At 43.5% G+C, this 20,946-nt stretch overlaps 1 protein-coding gene across 7 annotated transcripts in view; it reads right to left on the reverse strand.

Moving 5' to 3' along the window:
* The window catches only part of QTMAN (queuosine-tRNA mannosyltransferase), a 201,614-nt gene that overhangs the window by 4,148 nt on the left and 176,520 nt on the right, over positions 1-20,946 (reverse strand). For 2 of the 7 annotated variants that reach the window (XM_075511432.1, XM_075511436.1), the window contains 2 exons: positions 19,252-19,322; positions 18,462-18,553 (listed from right to left, as the gene is read on the reverse strand). In XM_075511432.1, the coding sequence (XP_075367547.1) occupies positions 18,462-18,553; positions 19,252-19,322 (163 nt within the window). Of the gene's footprint in view, positions 1-9,689; positions 11,058-11,218; positions 11,599-15,123; positions 16,352-18,461; positions 18,554-19,251; positions 19,323-20,479 lie in introns of those variants that run through there. The other 5 variants (XR_012777020.1, XR_012777021.1, XM_075511433.1 and 2 more) reach the window with 5 other exon arrangements.

A 20,946-nucleotide genomic window follows, 5' to 3' on the forward strand; every position in this document is an offset into this window, starting at 1 on the left:
TCTCAGACGGAGCCATTGCCAATTAATGCCAGACATGTGATAAACCGGGGTAGGACATGCTCCACTTCAGGTGCTGTGCGATTCTGGAGTATCATTAATAGCTATGTAATGAGCCAGGTTTAAAGAAGAATAATTCTGCTATAAGGACACTTACAAATATTATTTTATACTTGCTATCTTTACATTACCTTGCACCGTAAAAGACCCAGACTATCAGACACCGTGGAGCTCTTTGGCTCTGAATTAAACAGATTCATTTGCAAGAGCAAGGCATAATTATGGTCATTTTCTAGTCCATAAAAATCACAAGAGTCCAGAATTACATGGGTAACAGGACAACCTATTCCCATATGGAAAAACGAGCACATGGGGTCTTGTCTATCTTGCTTGGATTACAAGGCAGAGGAAATACCTGGCTGAGCAGTGCTCAGGAATTATCAGGTGGATGATATTACAGGAGCAAGCCGGGTCTTTATTTATTTGCTTTATAAGGATGCCTCCAAGTTCAGGTTGTTCGAGTTACATAAATGCTAAGCTTCCTCCAGACTAGCTCCACAGCCCTGATTGCTCTAAGTCCTTCGCTGTGACCGGTCAATGCAGTTTTCAGAAACCTGGGAAATGCGTGTGATGGAAACCCCTCAAACTAGAGGTGAGCTCAAACTCAGTCACCACCTCAAAGTCCACTAGAAAGACTTCTTAAATGCAGATATCCTTATTTCTGTCCCTATCTCTAACCATGCTTCATTTTAACCCCTAGGATAATTTGGTATGTAGAAGGAAACGTGTCATTTATTAAGTCAACAACCACTTCCTTTGGTATCTACAAAAATGTCTTCTGAGGCTTCCCTTTCAAGTACTGATGTTACTTAGATTTGCAGGCTGAGACTGTAGCAAAAGGTGGAAAAACTTACAGTCATTACATTGATTAATCAGCTGCTGAAATTTGGCTTTTCAGCGTGACACCGCTATTCTCCGAATGTGTGGCCTACTGCAATGTAATCAATTTGTCTGTGCAGGCTCCAAAACCCCAGAGCCACACAATGCAAAAAGGCAATCTTCTGCCCTCTTTGACCACAATAAGCAACATTACTGAAATCACTGCTCCCGTACAAGTGTAGCATGACCCCATATTTGTAGGCAGCAGAGTATGACTTCATTAAAAATCATACGCTGTGTTAGGGACTTCAAGGTTTTGCAAGGCAAGCCAGCATCAGAGCAGCATATGTCTGAAACCGATAGTAAAATGGGTAATGCCTTAAACCCCACCTCCGTACTGTTATTTACATACGTATCTTTCATCTGACATAGGCTTCCCCTCCAGCACCTTGAATATATCAGTCCTAAGGAAGAGACTTTAAGTTCAAAGAGTGCCAGCCCCAAATCAAAGTAGGGGGTTATCGAGTGAGGTGCGCCAAGCAGTAAGACAAAACATATGCATTTTTAATAGGTAGCCTCTCCTCCCCCTGAGGAAGCCAAGAAAAGAGACTCTGTGAAGCTTCAGCAGAAAACAAGTTCAGTGGATTTATACTCGGGCTGCTATTCGCAAAAACAAAATTCACAACTCTCATATATCTCTGCTAGATGTTTTCCAAGCACTCTTCAAAAGCGCACCGGCCCCAGCCTTGGCAGTCCTATTGACCAGGTGAACTCATCTCCATGCAGCATTGAAAAAGAAGATGGGAAAAAGAATAATAATAAAAAAGAAAAAGAAAAAGGCCATGAAAGAGAAACAAAAATCTCAACAGGTCTGTATGGAATTTCAGCAGCACTTTATTTATTAATGCATATGTAGCTACCATTGTATTCCAGCTCCCAAAGACAGATCTGTAAGGAATAGGCCACATGCTGATTGACAGCAGCCATAATTCCATACAATGAGACTGTATTAAATTGTTTGATGTGATATGATACTCATCACTTGTAACTGATCAAACATACTGCTGCATCAAACAATATTACAATACAATCAGGCTGGATATGGTTCCTGCCAAGGCTGTTCATCACATTGCACACTTCTGCATTAAACATATCTATTAATAGCATTGACAAACTACTCCTCTCCAAATTTTTCCAAAGGATTGTACGACAGGAAATGTGCACAGAAATCCATACATAATGCTTTGCAGTTTGAGGCAGCGCTTCCGTTGGCTGAACGCTTTGACATGAAAGGGCTTTGCTGATTTGGGGATTTTTGTAGGATAATACCAAAACTTGCAAACCTGTGCCCCAAAACAGAGATGTGACATTCCAGCTGCATTTTTTTTTTCCCTGTCGGATTTTTTTCTTTTTCTTTCCTAAATGCAAACAAATTGGAAGATGGAATATTTTTTGACTAAGATTTTACTTTTGCTATGGTTGCCCCCAGGAGAGCTGCTCCAGCCTGCTATCTTGCAGGAAGGAGCTGTGTTTGCTAACACTGACCCTTTTAGAGGCGGGAGCCATAAATAAAAGAAACAAATTCCTTGTCACCGCCGTTCCTGCTGCAGACATAGAGGGTGATCCGCTGCAGCCCATGGGGGACAGCACTCGCTGCCACATTACAACTGTAGGGGCTCTCTCAGATGCAGATTCTTAAATGAGCCTGGGTCTCTAGAGGGCAGAGGTCAGCTGTCCTCAAATCTGTGTGAATGCTAGATTAAGTTTATTAATCTCCCTGCTTTCACTTAAAAACCAAATTATAAGATGGTTAAATGTTAATGCCCGGGAGCTTGTGAGATGATGAATGCCCTCAGCTACCGCTGCTAGAGGGAACGCAAGGTGTTCAGACCCCAAAAGGGTATTAGAAGTTAGTGGGATGCACTGAGGAATACATTTTCCCCGTGAATTACTGCACGCCTTACGTCTGGTAATGCATTTTGTTTGCTGTTCGGACAGCAGCAAATGCAGCCACCCTCCGACAGGAGTGCGAGACGTGCAGTTGCTGGCTGGAAAGCTGTTGGCCCCAATTCAGGTACCAGTGACCGCCCACCTTGATGTCCGAGGGGTACAGCAGATATGCCCACTACATTGGAGGGGCATAACCTCAACCTCAGCTCTTTATATAGAATTTATACCTGTGCTTGGGTGAGGTTTGAAATACCCATCTCTCTGCACCGACTCTCCAGCTCCCAGGAACCGCATGAAACCAAGCATGCAATGAACATGGTATTTAGCAACCTTCCGAACTGCTTCTATCAGTGTATCTCATAAAACTACTCCAGCGTGGAAAAATGAAGTGATAAATGAGTACGAGGGTTCCATATAATTCCTCGTGGACAGGTATGCACATCATAATTGGACAATCTGGCCCCTTGATTGCTATCTGAGCTTGGGAGACCAAGGATCACATAGCCATGGAAAATACGAAGTAATATGCAGGAATGCCTGACTATCTGAAGCTGGCAGAGATCACCATTTTTTTTTCGGGTTGGGAATGTATACATTTCACATTTATGAATTTTTGCAAACTGCAGTGACAGAAGGTGTCTTTTGTCCTGCTTTTCACTCCTGTCGTGTCAGCGTGAGCAGATTAAACACATCACACGGCAGCAAACTCTCTCTGTTGACGGAACCAGCTCCACAAAGGTTGCTTAAGAAAGGTGTGTAAGGCATTTTCTTTTTCTAATGAAAAAAAAAAAAAAAAAAGTCTTTCAAGACAGTAAACTGTCTCAGAATGGTACCTGAGATAGATAGAGAGAGATTGACTTATGATGGAAAGCATACAGGAAAGGGCTGGAGAGGGCTTTCACGCTCTGATGGCCAGTTTTTAGCAGCAACAGCTCGGTGCGGCACATAGAGCTAAAGAAGCCGTAACTTTCTATCTGGGTGTAGCTAAGTAATTCAAGATGCTGCAAGTTAAATGTAACAGTAGAAAGGAAGAAGTTCAAAAACAAAGTCCCAGGCATTTCAGCGCAGCGTATAGTATGCTAAATTGTGGTATTACAGAAATTGCTAAGAGTTTGGCCACAAAACGTTTCATACTGCATAGCATTCTGCCAGGGCTGGGTTCCAGCAAGCCCAGACATTTTTCCCTTCACCTGTGCTTTTTTTTCCCCCCCCCTTTTGTTAACACAAAACAAAAACCTCCCACTATATCAGAGAATTACAGCCCTTGTCCTGAGTGTACCTCTCTGTTTATTAGATCAGCGCAACCGAAAACTCACCACGCACCAGGCAAAGATAACTGCAAATCTGTTCTTACCCTCCCCGCACCACCTGAGTGCCGCTATTATTCCTCATCCTTGGGGAAAGGACCCCATATGTGAGTTTCAGAAACCACCTCAGTAACTCCAAGCATCATTATCAATAGTAGGATGAACTGCAGCTGGGATGCACTGAGAAGGCACGGTAATACTCGCCCTAATCTCTGCATTCATCTCACTGGCCCTCGCTAGGAAGTTTAAGTACATTTACTGGGGATTCTTCAGCCCTTGAAAGGTAGGCAGACATCTATGAGGCTTGACGTACTAGCTAATTAACTTGGGTTTGGAAAAAAAAATCTTCTTATCTACTTAACTTCGAGACACTCTCTTTGTTTTTAAGCCTGCAGACTACCTTCTCTTTAAAATGCACATTACATACAACTCAATAGTATGGAATGTATTATTTTTAACGAGGACCTATTTTAACTTGGACCTAAAACTACTAACATTTGACAGAGAGGTTTTTTTTAAAACATTTGCAGAATCAGCTGAATGATAGTCTGTAGCCCGTGTTTCGCAAGACAGGCTACAAAATCATGGTGCTTTTTTCTGTCCTTAAAAATCCAGGAACGTGAATGTATGAATCACTTGAAAATGAACCCCCAAATGCATAGACACCCCCAAAACCTATGAGTTGTTTAAAAACTCATAGTTTTTGTTTCTTGGTGTCTGCAAGGGGGGAATATTGAGGCTGGGAGGAAGTGATTGAATTCGTGCCTGCAGTAGTTGGGGCACGTGAGTGTTCATGCAGTTCTTCCGACGGGAACACAGACGTGAGCAACTCCTGTAACATCCCTGCTCAGCATTAAACCGCACTAAAATTTCCCGCAAATTGCACAGAGCGATTTTAAATCCTCACCATATTCCTAACAGATAGAACAGTGGCATGATTGACCAAGCTTTTTTTCTTCTTCTTCTTTTTTAAAGTACACATATGATGATGCATCATAGTTATAAACAGATGGTATTTGGCCTCCTTCCTATTCTCAACATTTGGAATTCCTAAACTATGTGAATTAAACAATAATATTTTATAAACATACAAGGGATTTTGCTCACTGCTTTGTTAACATAGAAATTATACAATGCTGACATTTATTTAAATTTTAAAAAGTAAACAAGAGTGTGTATTGAATTAAAGCAAACTAAAATCAACAGAAAGAAATATGTTCTGCGCGCACGTTACCTACAACTGCCCGGGCCTTTTTAGGGGAGACGTAATGGGATGAAGCACAAATTGTAGCTTAGACAGTCTGATCCTTTGTGCTCGAAAGGCTCATTTAACACCTCACGGTAAACAACGGATATTTATACCATAATTGGCCAGTTGACCATCAGTTGTTCATTTACTACGTAACCTACCATGCTATTATGGAGTTAAAAGAAGTTCCTTTCTGTTGGCTTTTCTAGGAGTGAAAGTGTGTTTGCAATTTTAGTACCAACTGGATTCAGTCTAACACTTGTACTTAGTATGAGAAACATTTTCATAATACCAAAATTTGGGAGAATAGGAGTATTCCTGCCAGGAAGGGAAGAAGAAAGTATTGCTTCTTAAAAGAAGAATTCTCTTTGCTTGGTTTCCTCTTTCCTTTCCATTTTAACCCCTTTTTAGGCGCCTCTCTAGCCGCGCAAAATTGAGAAGCACTTAGGTTTTAATCACTATTCCCAGGTCTGCAAAGAGGGTCTGTGATGAATAAATAATGAATCAGAGATTTTAATCAGTGTTATGATTTTTGAAAAGCCTAATTATCATTGTTTACAGACATGCCTTTCCAGTGCATTTCCTTGCTGTGCCTTCAAAGCTCTAAGGGTTAAGCCCCTAGCATGCATCCCTCCCATCCCTCCTCAGCGCCGCACTCCTTCGCGGGGTTTGCTTTCGGGGTGTGGGGGTATTTTTTTGTTCGTTGGGGGTTTTTTTGCTTTGTTTTTTTTTTTTTTTTTTTTTTTTGGAGGCCGGACACCCAGACCGTAGGAGAGAAGGAGCCGGGCAGCCGGAGGCGCGCAGGGCTGCGGGAACGCTGCCCACCCTCGGCAGCCGCTCCGCACCCGCGGAAAGGCCACCGCGGGGTGCGCGCGTGCGGCTGTCTCTTCGCCGGCTCTCGATATAAATGTCACAAAAGACTCTTATTTTCAAATCAACACGATGTGTTGCTGATCGATAACATTGATGATAACAAGTGGCGGGCGGCTCCCCGCCCCAGCGAGCTGCCGCCCCGGGGCCCCCGCGGAGCACCGCGGAGCGAGGCGGAGGCAGCTGGGCTGGGCTGGGCTGGGCTGGGCTGGGCTCCGCTCCCGCCCGCCGGGCTGCGCGGAGAGGCGCGGAGCGGGGCCGCCGCCGCGCAGCCCCCGCAGCGATCGCCCCCGGCTGGGGAGCATCCGCTGCGCCCTCCTCGCCTTTAGCGTTATTATTATTATTATTATTATTATTATTATTATTTTTGCTGTAGCTGCCGGTGGCCTCGTTTAACCCCGGCTTCCCTTCTCTGCCCCCACCTCCATCCTTTCGGCCTCGCCGGGATGGGAAAAGCCTTTTTCCCGGGTGGGATATTCGGTGCCAGCCTCCCACTCCCCCCCTCCCCGTGTCAGAAGCGCTTCGGGCAACTCCCCGGGCCCGGCCCGGCCTCCCCCGGCAGCCGCCGCCGCTCCCCGGCTCCGCCGGCCGCGTCCCGGCGCTCGGCGGCCGCGTCCCGCTGCCTCCTCCCCGTTAAACCCTTGCTGCTGCTGCTGCTGCTGCTGCTGCTGCTGCTATTGCTGCTGCTGCTATTGCTGCTATTGCTATTGCTGCTGCTGCTGCTGCTGCTGCCGCCGCCGCTTCCACAGAGGGTGGGTGATAAGTTGTCACACAGCTCCAGAGCACTCCATTATCAGTTTCCAGCAACAGCTGTGCATCTTCACGAAGAATGCAAAGAAATATCAGAAGATAATGCAGCATTGCTATTTATTACCCTATAATTAAAGTCCTGACGGTGTTTCTATTATAAAACCTTATTTGCAAGGGTTCGTAACTCAAGAAGGCAAAATTTTCCTTCAAGAGGAAGCCTCGCGTAACAGACTGAATCATTTAAAAAGTGTTTCAGTTCAAAAAGGTTAGCCTATGAAAGGGTAAAATCCTCAAGGACTTTCATTAAGGTGCTCATTTATATCTGCACATAAAGCATTGCAAAGTCCCCCGAATCAAGGATATATAAGAAGGAAAATATTTTTTGCAAAATCAAGGATTTGCGGAAAGGTTTTAATATAATTCTACGAAATTATTCCCATGAAAACAATTTGTTTGAAAGAAAATGTCCTCCGGTCCTTTCCACACAAACTAGTCTTGGGCTAGCACATGAGAACCAAACTTAAAAGTGACTATGAGACTGACTAATTCATTTCGACTGTCCTTACTGGAATAAAAATCAAAGAGTAAACAGCTTGAACAGGGAAAGGTGAATTTAATTCTCAAGGCCCCTTAACTTTTAATAATCTGAGGAACAATATGGGAGGTACATTCTACCCTCCCGGTTACCCTGATATAAATTCATTCAAGATTTATATTGGTGTAATAGAGAAGCAGAATTCGCTCCATGATTTCTAATGAACTGCTGGCTCGGTCTTTAAAAATGCAATTAGAAAAATCTAGCCTCCTAATTCAGAACAGCTTTGAGCTAAGTCAGAGGTCTCGATGCTGCAAACACGGAGGGAAGCCAGTCTGTACCACGGCTGCTCGCGGTGCCTGCAGCACGACCAGAGCGGGGCTAGGAATGCTGGAAACGGTTTCCTACAAAATTCCCTAGTTATTTTAGGATTTTCTATTATACGGGAAAAGCCCGTTCTCATGTGGAATAAACCTGTGTTTCCTGTGATCTCGAATACTAAGACAAAGGGCTTGCAGGATTAGGTGCCCGGCCTGGTACTGGTGCGGGAGGCAAGGAGCTGTCTGGTCCCAGCACAGCCTGGTGAGACTGGCAGGAGCCGGGAAAACCCATTCGGCATTAACGCTGCGCCGACACTTGTATCAAAGCGCTTGCAGTTGCTGTGTCAGTGCAGGTGAAACATCAATAAATATGAAAGTAAGTCAAGGGCTAATTCTGTCATTTTACTCGTAAGATTAGGTCTCTGCATTCACCGCTTACTCATGTGTGTAGGAACACCGGGACCGAGATCCCAATTTGTCTCTCTGACCTTTTGAAGTGAAGGCTTTAAATGAAGCAGCGCCGAGCCGTTGTCTCGTTTGATCTTCAGAAACTGCGAGGCAAAACTCCTCAGGTTGTTTCAGTCTACGGCGGGCCGGTGGGGGCAAGACTGCCGCGGGGGAAATACCTCCTCTGACTACCTGGAAGTCCTACCTCACCCTCTTGACCGAGGACCTCGAAACGGAGCAGGGTGGTCCCCGACATGAGGCCAACCTGGAGGTCCTAGGAGATGCGGTAAGGACGTTTTCACCCTTGCTCTACAGCAGCTGTGTATCTTCGCTAAGAACGTAAAGAAGTATCAGAAAATAATGCAGCATTGCTATTTATTACCTTGCAATTAAAGTTCTCACAGTGTTTCTATTATAAAATGTTATTTGCAAGGGTTCGTAACTCGGAGGGAAAACTTTCCATCACGATGAAGCCTTGCTTAACAGACTGAGCTGGGTATCATTAAAGTAGGTAACGATATCAATAGGTAAACCAAAGCAGGGCATCACCTCGCCAAGGAGCTGGGTGAGACCTCCTTCAGTCACGGGCCTGACCAGGGTGTGCGCCGAGGACAGCAGGAGCCTTCGGCTCGAAACCACAGAGCCTTGGTGTATCGAGTCTGTTCACCGCGAGCCCTAGCGCACCGTTACGGCATCTCCTCTTTGCCTTTTATTGCTTTGGAGAGTGACTCACCGTGAAACTTGGACCGATTCGCTTTAATTGTACCATGCCTCAGTTTCCCCATCAGTAAGGACAAAAAGAATTTGCTCTTGTCAGTGATAACGTCAGTGACCGTTTATGATACGCTCCGATGGGAAGTGCAAGGTAGTCCTCTTACTTGGCTCTACCGAGTATGACTACTGCACCTACGCACGCTGCCTGGAGAAGACCACTTCCACTCGACCGCACTAAATGCCTAGACCCAAGCTGGGTCTGAGCAGAAATGAGGAGGAACCAGCATGCAAGACAGATGATCGCTGCAAAATTGCAACTCTGCAGTGCTAGGAAAATACCCGAACGCTTACCATTGGACCTCCCCTGGGTTTTTTGGTTGCGTAATGGGGTAATTTTAAAGAGAGGTACCGCACGCTCTCTCTCACGCCGAAAGAGGACAGTTCGGCATCTTGATGGCGGCAGAAGGCACGAAGGCGCGTGCGCAGAGCGGGGCCAGCCCGCGTCCTTCACCTGCTGTGGAGAGTGCTCGGGCAAAGGAAAGGTGCTGATGTCTGCTGCCGGGGGACAGCCTGCCAGGGCAGGGAGAGGAGAGGAGCTACCCCGCCTGACGCACGGGAAGCCGAGACCCCAGCTCTCCGCAAAGAGAGGTCTTACCGGGCTTCACGTCGTAACGCCTTACCCAGAGTCCTCTTCTTGCTTCTTCCCAGAGCGGAGCTGGAAATCTTGGAATTGTCATAACGTTTTATTATCGCTTGCAAAACAGATTCTACTTCATCAGATAAAGACACAATTGCATTCATTGACTCTGACACAAGGATATGCATAGTGATAAACATACAGATAGATGTACACACTTATACATGAATGAGATATGCTAATTAAAAATTGCAGTGGGCACTTTATTAAAAATTTATTGTACAATCTACATCTTCAAAACATTTTACATCAACAAATATAGCAGCTTGACTGCTGGAATCATAAGTGATTTATCTTTAAAAGACTGTATTTGTAACTGGATGCAAAGATTCTTGATGAACTGCCGTTACATTTAAACTACTGGTTTTTATTGGAAGTATTTTGACTGTTATCTGTTTGTTCTCCATCCTTGAGAGAAATAAAACAAGTGTCTCGGCTTTCATTTTATCGGATAGATGGCACCATGTAGCATATTTCCCATGCTAGTTTGAATTACAGCTGTTCATCTTTCAGCTTTCTTTAAGATTAATTAAATGCAAATGTAACTCCGCGAATCATGGGATTACCTGCCAGACCCCTTATTAATACCTTCACTTAAAAACCCCTGTGCCAGAGAGTCATTAATTTGCAAAAAAAAAAAAAAAAAAGAAAAAAAAAGAAAAGTGCTAAAGCAGCCCTTTGCCTCCAAAGAACCCGGGGATGGCTGCCCAATTAGTCCGGCAGCGTTCGGATCCTCCTTTCAGGCCCTGTGGCCCTTTGAGGACACAATAAGGCTCCAATGATAACCTGGCAACCTAGGTAGAAACTCAGCCAAGTGTGAGCGTTTGAAGCTGCAGCTTGGCTGCCATCGTGTCGGCGAAAAGAAAGAATTCAGGCACCATGTCATCCAGTACAAAGGATAAAAACAGATTCAACCGGAAATTCAATGTGGCACCACATATGGGATACATGAGTGCGGTTATACAACAGGCCACATATTTTTTTTGAACAGTCTCCTGCATGTGATGCCGAGGACATGTGTAACCATCATAACGTCTCTAAGAATCTGTATTTAATTTGAGCTGGGGTGGTGGCAGGGATTGGAGATCTGAAGCCGCCACAGGTTTGTGGCAGATGGCTCTGTGTCAGCTATGACAAGCAGCCAGGCTCGGCTTCCTCTGCAGATTTTCTTTTCTCTCTGATCAGGTAAATATGGGCACACTCTGGAAACTTCCACAATTCCGCCTGAGGCTGCAAGTTTGTGACTTAGCCCCATCTGTCACAAATCTTCCCTCGGTTCTGCTGCGAGCAGAGACCTGAATTTACCGCCGAGCGCTGCCCAAGAAAACCCCGCCGTCTCGCCCTGCGAGGAAGCAGAAGAGAGAAGCGCGGGGAGCCGCGTTAGCTGCCGGCACACCAAAGGGACGTCTCCCGCGCGGGAAGGAGCGCGGCTGCGTGCCGAAACGCTCTGCAGCAGCCGGGATCGCGGGAGCGCCGGAAGGGAGTGGGCTGGAGAACGCTTACGCGGCATTATTTGGACGCGGGGTGAAGTCGGCGTTTTTTTCTTTTAAGACGAGTAAGCTGGTCGGCAGACCCAGGTTACTGGCTCCTGGATGAGCACCATCACGCGTCCGTCTGCTTCGCTGGGGGTCTCGGCGGACACGGCAAGGACCGAACAACCGCGGGGACCGGCCGGCCCCTCTCACCCCCAGACATGGCAGGACCAAGAACTGGCAGGAGTGAGGGCATAATTCCCCTGCTTGACCACCATCGGTCTGGCTTCTGGGCCTTACTTTAAAGTAACCTTGGAGAGAATAAATTCAACTCCTTTTTTGGGGGGTGATAATTCTGCAAAGGTCTGGGCATTCATTTTTTTCAAGGAATAGCGATTCAGTCAACAGTTCCTAAATACGCAGAGATAAAAATCATCAAGAGAAGGAAAGTTTTCGCAAAAAGCAAGATCTCCCCCTGAAGAACAGGCAGCATAATAAGATGTCAGCAGCAGTACAATATTCTTTATGACATAATCAACTTTTTTGTTTCTCGTGTCCTAAGATCAGAACTGAAGTAATTAATATCTACGCTGCCATCATTAGACTTCAGAGTTAACCTTCACAGTTTAATAAGGACTGTTCATCCGTTCAGACCTGCTGTTTCAGGACAGTTGGAGTTCAGGCAAACCGTACTGATCCGGCGTACATTTTGTGCACTTTTTAAAAAATTACCTCAACAAAATTAAGAATTAGAGACCATTATTCAGCACAAAACCTGAGATTTGGCAGGCAAGACAGCAGAGTGATTTACAGAGCTAATTTGTATCGGGTCAGCTTTACTCTGTGACCCAGCTCCTTCCCTCTGTAAGTGAGTATTGGGGAAGAATCAAGGTGGAAAGCAGCTTGTAGTAATTACTTTTGGAGCTCAACTTTCAAACTCCAAGCACCTTTGGAAACCACCATCAAAAGACAGCATTGGCTTACACGAATTGGGTGCACTGTGAGGCCCGAGTCAGAGCTGTATAATAGTCCTCAGCAGAGCAGCAGTATTTCCCTGAACAAACTGGTCTGTTCTGAAGTTTCATACATCAGCCTTTCAAAACTCATTTCATTCTTTCTGTCTTGAAACAAAAAAAAACATCAAATGTTGGATGCGATTCTATGCAAGATACTCTGGTGGGCTCCTTGCATAGGATGGTTCAGAACACACTGAACAACTACAAGAGTAGGAAAACAGTTTCAGGCTTTCTTTCTCAAGGTAATTTGAATATACTTTACTGAAAAAAATAAGTTTTCATGCTTTTTGCAACTTTTCTTTCAAAGCCCGACATATTTCCTTTGACCCATTTCTCCGTCTACCATTTTGCAGCGGCCGCGGTTCATCTGCCAGTTTTCATTTACGTTCTAAAACTAAATTGGAAGCTATCTAATATTGTTATAATAAAAAGTTCAAAGTCCTGGTGTTTATGCTGAAAGATGCACACGTAAGTGCTTTCTTAATGAAAGCTTTCTTCCTGCTCTACAAGTGCAGCCAACTGCTACAAGCTGTAGACCGACATTTTCAGAGAGCTGAAATCTCCTAGATATATACCTCAGAGAGCCAAGAGCAAGGCAAACCCTGGGAGAAGTTGAGATGCAGGACACCTACATATATCTGTGCACATGCATACCTATATATATGTCTACATATGTATGGCTGGATCCCGAATGACCTAGCAGGCAACTTCAACAGCCTACCTGCTAGCTCATTTCTTCCTCAGTGAGGATCCGCATTAGCTAGCAGACCTCACCCTCCGCCAGCTGCTGCCAGACCCACATGCTGCTTGAAGACCTAAAGTTGCCCCAAAATGCTTAAATTGTGTCCCACAGTCCAGCAGATCTTCCCACCTGTGCAAACCTCCTAAGTCCAGCAGATCTTCCCACCTGTGCAAACCTCCTAAGTCCAGCAGATCTTCCCACCTGTGCAGACCCCCTAAGCTAGCTGGATTTCACCTGCATCAGCCATACATGCGGGAATGAAAAACGTCAAGACTTCAGTCTAACCTGGATACGACCCTGAGCAACCTAATCCAACTTTGAAGTTAGATCCTACTTTGAGGCTGGCCCTGCTTTGAGCAAAGGCCGACCAGATGACCTCCAGAGGTCCCTTCCTGAATTACTCTATGATTCCGTGTTCTAAATGAGTAACCAAAGTTTTCTTTCACATAAGAAATCCTTACGTTATATACATTGTACTTAGGATCCCATGCCTAAGCACGTACACAGAGATGGGAGAGCGTGCACACAGCATGCTGCACTCCAGAGTTCCCAGGCTGCTACAACCTTCCCATACAGGCTCCGAGACGCAGATCTGGACCGTCTCTGGAAGCATTTTAAATTATGCTCACTGGAAGCCAAGCATCTCCAGAGGCAAATACGAGTTTCCCACTCGTGCTTCCAACCTCCTTCTGCCCTGCACCTAATGCTAACCAGGTAGAAGCACAAATTCAATACTATGCCTTCTCTTTCCTCTGCAAACATGCTCTGCTGGAAATATTTGTACTATCTGCCATCCTAGAGAGCTCTAAATTAACTTTATCAGCTCAGGACAAGAGATCTGGAGAACACTGTAAGCAAACATCTGCTCGATATACATTCACCGTTAAAAAGTAAACCGTATGTTTGGCTCCGTAAGGAACAGGTTGAAAATTATCAGAGTACAACACATCCCATAAACTGATGGCATGGCCTAGAATACTCTGTAAAGTAACGATCACACCAGCACAAAACCAGCTCTCAGGCATCAAAATGGTTTGAATGATGGGAGATAAGAATATAAACACAGAATAACATTCATGAAGAGAGACTGAGAAGACCGGGATACTCTAAGAGTTTGACAAATGTTTATAAAATAATGAATGGTATAGAAAAGACGGATGGGGAGCTTCTGCTTCCAGGCAACCAGCTCCAGAACAAGAAGACACTCCATGCAACGGAAGGTGGGGAAACCCCGAGCCGACCGGAGGAAATGGTTCTAACGTCGTCTGCAAACATACGATGAACCGCTTTGCTACAGGAGGACGTGAAAGACGGGAGCAGGGGCTTCCAAGGGCCTGAATGCCAAAGGGAGAACCGTTATGTACAGCCTCGCAATACTTAATACTAGAAGAAGATTGTGAAAGATGATAAAATCTCCAAGTCCAGGGTTAGGACCAATCTCTAACTCTAAAAGACAAAGAGAAGACCTTTAATACCCTATTTCTACCTCTGTTAGCCTTCTCCCAAACATCTGATGCTCACCACTACCAAAACCACGGTATTAAACACATGGCGTGCTGATCCAGAGTGGCAGTGAGCATCCCTACGGAAAAACTAATTTCTCGTGGGGTTTTGCTGGGGAGCGGGTAAGGATAAGGGCAGAGGCATGGTCCCCGGCTCTCATGTGGCCTGTACGAGAACTACGGACGACGACTGGTCCTTGCAGCAGGGCTGAGTGGCCGATGGGATGTCTGGCGTGAGGCTCCCCCCCATCCTCACGTGTCCAGCGCCCCGTATCCTTAGGCTGAGAATGCCTCCTGCTGCCTTCCTAGCTCTCTCTGAATATTAAAGTTGGACCAGCAGTGGTTTTCCCTTCTACATGTTTTCCCGAAATCCCCCAAATACTGCTTTATCTCAAATCAGAGCAAAAAGAGAAGGGAAAAAGAAAAAAAAAAGAGTTTTGTTAGAACTTCCCTATACAGCCAAATCCTGAGACTGGAAACAATTCAGATGCCTACGGTCTAACTGGGATCTTAATTTGATTTTACAGCAGTTTAATCCCTTTGAATTCAGCAGACTTCCTTCTACAGTGGTGTAAGAAAGAAAAAAAATCACGCCATGTGTCTTTTCATAGGCAGGTGAGCTTCTGTAGTGTGATGGAAATGAGAAGATGAATGTCAGAAAGTGGGCCAAATTCTGTCTCTGCTAAACAAGCATGAGTGAGAGTAGGATTTTTCTGTAGGAACTGAAGCTGACAGCATGTCAACCAGCACTCATTCAGCTGGGAGGGCTGGGAGAGATTATTTAAAGTTGTCAGCTCCTTCCATGCCTGGCTTTTGGCAACTTTTCTTGTCCCTTTCCACTGTATACTCTTTATACATGCTGTTTTAAATTAAGAAACTGAAGTGAGGGAACTGAAAGGTAAACTTAAAGAAAATAATGCAGAAACAAATGCTTTGCCCTATTTTTTTTTTTTTTTTTTTTTAATTTTAAATCTACTAGATAGGGAGCTTGCGAACACTGACAGGTCTTATGGTGTACTCCGATGGAAACCGATGCCCTGTTGTTGTTACTTGCTTCATTCTGGCTCTTACTTTGGCAACCACAAATACCCAGAACCAGAGAGCAACATTTGATTCCATAAAACTGGAACAGAACAAATAATTGATAACAAATGAGGTTCGCTTTCCACTCCTCTCAGTCTTCTGTTAACGACTGGTGGAAGGCAACGTCGAAATGCGAACGAGCCAGCCTTGGGTGCTGTGGGAAGACGCGGGGTAAGTAAAGACCTCATGTGCAAAGGTTTTCATAGGTGCTTACATTACGGACATTTTTAAAAGTCTGCCGGCACGAACCCGCTCCGTCGAGTTACGCTATTGCGGTTTAATGGCTTGGGCTGTGCGTTTTCACAGGGACGCTCACTGTGTCCGGCTCCCTGCCCTGCCCGCCCCGCTGCCGTTTATCTCCCTTTTGCCCCCGACTTTGTCAGCACGAGCGCTGAGGACAACCGAAGTAATAAACTGCCTGTTTAATTAGACCGCTGCCTAATTATTATGGATATCCTTAGTAATAAAACCCCAACAATATGTAAAAGGATAAGCCAAGGTACTTCTGATGATGATTCCTTCCCAACCTATGAAGCAGAATGCCCAACCAGTAGAGAAAAGCACTATTGGCTTTTAAAGCATTTTTACTTTCAAGACTTCACAGCTACTTTACGAACTTCAGGCAGGGAGCGTGTCAGGAAGGTTTCTGAAAGAAAAATAGCTAGTTAGTATGTGCCACTGTGCTAGGGGTGCCTTTCTGATTCCACTGGAGTATATATAATATTATACCGATCTGAAAAAAAGTGGAAATACAGCGGCAGCGCTGCGTACCCTTCACGATTCCACTCTTTTCAGCTTCCTAAAAAGCAGCATCGTTCCAGCTATAATTACATTAACAGCACATATCTAAGTTAGCGTTTTTCTAGGAGGTTTTGCGGGTAGTTTCGTTGTGAAAGGAAGACCTGGCATAGGTGGGTGTAGGTACAGAAAGACAACTCTTAACAGTATTCTCCGAGCTGATCCAAAGCCTATTAAAGACAACAGGGATCTTTCCTCTGGTGCTCACAGGTTCTGGATTAGGCTCTGCTTTACTCATTTTAAAACGATCCCCCGTTCAGCTCAATTGCTACCTGTTGCAGGCACTCGAACGCTCAGAAGATCTGAACGGGGCTGCACCGTTAATAGCGCACGTGTACGAGGGGTAGGATAAACACCTTCAGCTTCTGCCTGCAAATCATCCCAAGGGGTTTTTTTAATAAAAGAAAATTAGCACTTTGCTCATGGGCCTCGTGCACACATTTTAAACCCGTACCGTTTTATATCAGTATTTGCTCTACCGTTATTTCCATTTTTAGCGCGCCTTGGCTCTGTTCAGGAGTTGGGGATCCACAGGTAGAGAGAAGATCCACCTGAACGCAACTATTAGCTGAACCTGAAGCACTGGGAAATGCCAAGGTAAACGTTTAAGGACTGTTTTCCCTTTGAAGCCACCACGTATAACTATACGGTACTACTGACTCAAGAAGTAATGCTGAACGCTGGAAGTGTTCAGTCAGCATTTTAAACTATTATGAGCTACCTTCTGAACCATTGCCAAGTTAATAGACAATGAAAGATAATGAGCTTGAAATTGGGTGTTAAATTGCATTTTTGGTTCTCTCCTTTTTTCTTGAAGTTTAACTGTTTCCTGCAGAAACAACATCATCTTTGATGTATCATTATGTAAATGTCTATTTTTAGGTCACAAAAAAAAGTCAGGCGTGGGCTAAACCCTCGCTCCTCCTGCTACATGTGTGCGCGAAGGGGTAGAGAGGCAGACGACAGCCAGCAAGACCCAAGACGTTCTGGTCCCCAGAGGGAGGAAGGTGGAGAGATGAGGTTCGGTCTGCTGGCAGCATCAGCCTCCAAATTAAGGAGACGATTTCTCGACTTGCTCGTTAACAGCGTGCCTGGACGGCGACAGCCAGGGAACGCTAAAAAGACCACATTCGTATTGCACGGGTAACACGAGGAGTATTTCTATGCACTCCCAAGCCTTTACGGACTTTCGGCTGAATTCAGGTTTTTTAGAGCCTGAAAAACCTTTGTCGTGCAGGGGTAACGTGCATCCAACCCGCCGGCGGCGTAGCCAGGACCGTAAGGCAGAAAACGCCGTCAGTTTACATATCAGCATGCAGGAAATAGCAGTTGTTTTTCTAAAAGCAGCATGGTGTAATAAGAGCTCTTCACTGGAATAATGTAAAATTTAGTGCTTCACCTACAATGGTGTAATTAAAAAAAAAAAAAAAAAAAAAAAAAAAAAGCGTGACTCCTAGCAGTATAAATACACCTCTTAAAAATGTGAAAGTCGGTCTAGCATTGAACACTCGATCAAAACTTGAATGGAAGGTCTGCCACTGAAACTGTACTTTCTCCACATAAATAACTGCAAAGAATAGGACATGAGAAATAACAGTAAATTCTGCTTCCGACAAACTTTATGTTCAACATACCTTAAATAGCAAAGAGTTAAAATAATCCTAATTACCAAAATAATTCAAATAATTCCAAAAGGCAGAGAAATCTTACCTGATACCAGCCACCTGCATTTTTTGAGGACTGAAGATTAAATTAGGATAGGAAGGTAGGCTTATCCTCATTAGTATAATTGTAGGATCTTTCTTTTATTTTCCTTTTAAACTAATGAGTTGCATTAATCCAGGTTCATTTTTATAAGCCTCTTGGGTCCAAATGTAAAGGACAGTCATTTTAGAAAACAATAAATTAAAAAAAAGCATGTAGCATGCATTAAGTGCACGTATTTCATAAGACCTAGGTTAATACAACTGGCATCTAGTTTAATTAATCCTTGTTAGTGTAACGACTAATATCCCTCCCTAGCATGTTTCCTTTAAACATTAGTATGTTAATTAAATGTTGTTTTTTTAAGGGTTTTTTTCCTTTGTACTTCAATATGGCATTATATCATGTAAAACTATTCTGAACGACTACCTTATAGAGATGTTTCCTTACAATATCTGGTCTCTTGCAGAAATTCTGAAGCCTTTTAAAAAGCTGTTCAGGTGTAGAATACAGATATTCAGCTGCAGGAAAAACAGATACATTTTTAATGAAACAAAAACCTCAAAGCACACACTCGATATTAGTCACTTTACTAATTAAAAATGCATATTGCTCTGTGCCGCCTCGTGTTTTACATTATTTAAGCATGATTTTATAAGGTTACCTCAGCTCACAAGGATGTTTAATGCTAAATAAGACTGTGTAGTTGTGCTGTTTAGACATCTCCTTTGGGTGATTAAAATACATTATTCTAATGTAACACAATGCATATGTGATACATTTAGTGATGAGATTTTTCAAAGAACTGGTACTACATTAGTGTGGATCCTGTACCGCAGTTGCATACTATTAAGTATTAAATTGTTTAAATAATTTGGTGTGATTTTCAGGCCTCGGGTTTTTTTTTCTGTGTATCAAAAAAACCTGCAAACCATTGCAGCATCACTGACCTTTTAACAAAAATCTATCATTCCGGGTTGTGTATGCTAACAATGAAGAATGCTATTTCAAAACTTGCTTTTGTGTTATCTTAAAAGAACAGATGGCAAATATAAACTTCGTCTAATGTATTAAAACACATAAAATTTTCCTTAACACTAACATGTTGGCTTGCCAAATAAACAATCGCTTTTGCTCAAGTTTATTCTCAAACTTTGTATGTTAGCATGAATCACGTTACTACGTTTCAGCAAAAAAGAATGCGCAACAAAGCAGCTACCTGGAAATATCTCTGGGTACACCAAGGCTTTGGGACACAGCGGGTAACAGCCGCAATATACAGCTTCGACCCTGAAGATTAGAAATAATAAATACACAAAAATAGACGTTAGTGAGCCAAAAACTCATTTTGGTGCAAGAGCACTGAGGTTGACTACAGACAGTAAGAGCGAAACATCTTTTTCTTCAGCAGCATAATCCTTCTAAATGCCAAAGTTGCTCTTTTTAAAGAAAATTTTATTGATCATATGAATTACATAGAACAGAACAGCGAGCATATGTTTTGTTCGCTGAATAAATCAAAGCGCAGCTCTGCATTTTTTTGTTTTTTAAATACTGTTTAACACATTTTATAATCAGCAGACAGACACATGTAACAACATGGTGAAGTATGGACGGCTTTTCTTAATAATGCTGCAGAAAAACAAGGGCATACGTGCGCACGTTTGGATATACGGGTACGTATACACAGATGCACGCAATCACCATTACCTGGCAGAACAGATATTCTCCTTCGGCTCTAAGACTCCAAAGGTTACAGTTAAATATAGCCTAGGAACAACTTGCAGCATGCTTCAGGCTGGGATATTTTAGCTTACGCACATGCCTCAGACAATTTCCTTTATTTTTCGGGACATAAACTGTTGTCTTTTTTAATAACTATTGATGAGATTCCTTTTCCAAAGCGTGCGATGCTTTGTACTTTTGTTTTCTCAAGGAATGGTTTACATATCTCCCGTAACATCAAACCGAAATATTTTATAATTGCAACACAGTGGCGCAAAGTTTTCTAGTAGCGAACCTAAAGACAAGCTATCCTCTTCGTGTTTGCATTTTAATAACGGAACGGGTTAAGGCATCAAGTTTTCAGTTTATTTTTTTTGCATAATGACCATTGATCTGACATAATGTCCCTCCAAAGATACAACTGTAATTTCTGTTGGCCAGAAATTACACAGTGAAATTCAAAACACTTCTGAAAATATGTTTATTTTATGAGAGTCTTTGAATTTCCTCCAACATGTTGACCATACGAGAGCTTTATTTTTAACTTCAGTTTCCCTCAGTCCCCAGAAAAGAATATCTGAAATCTTGTCAATGTTCACCTTTTCCATTTTCAGTGACAAACCAAAAGGCTTTCGCTACCTTCATGTGCATATCGGGTTTGGTACTTTATTACCGGCACCCAGAAGGAACTCTGTTTCCTTTAGATCTACTCAGTTTTAAACGGGGGGGGGGGGGGGGGGGGGGGAGACGACTAACATATTCAGCTTTCATGCTAGAAAACTATGCATATCCACAAAACCCCAAGATAGATACACACTTCCCTGCAAATGCTTTTGCTAAGCAAGGATTGCTAGGGTTTTTTTCATAAACTTTTAAAATTTGTAATTTATGGTTTTTTTTTTAAATAACATATGCACTTCAGATTGCATTTTAAACATGAACAACAATTTCAAAGTGTACATCGTCTAGCACTATATTTTTTACCAAAGGGAAATGTTTCTGATGTGTGATTTAATTGATGATTTCAGTTCTTAAATATTGTGTCATATGTCAAAGCAAATAGATTTTTAAAGTTTTCTTTAATCTAGGAGAAAAAAAAAAAAGAGTGAAACTGTGGACATTTCAGTAATAGCTCAGATCACTAAGTTATGTTAAAATATTTGCTTTTTAATCATATCGTCTACATGAA

The sequence above is a fragment of the Mycteria americana genome, chromosome 9, assembly GCF_035582795.1.
Source record: "Mycteria americana isolate JAX WOST 10 ecotype Jacksonville Zoo and Gardens chromosome 9, USCA_MyAme_1.0, whole genome shotgun sequence".
NCBI classification, from domain to species: domain Eukaryota; kingdom Metazoa; phylum Chordata; class Aves; order Ciconiiformes; family Ciconiidae; genus Mycteria; species Mycteria americana.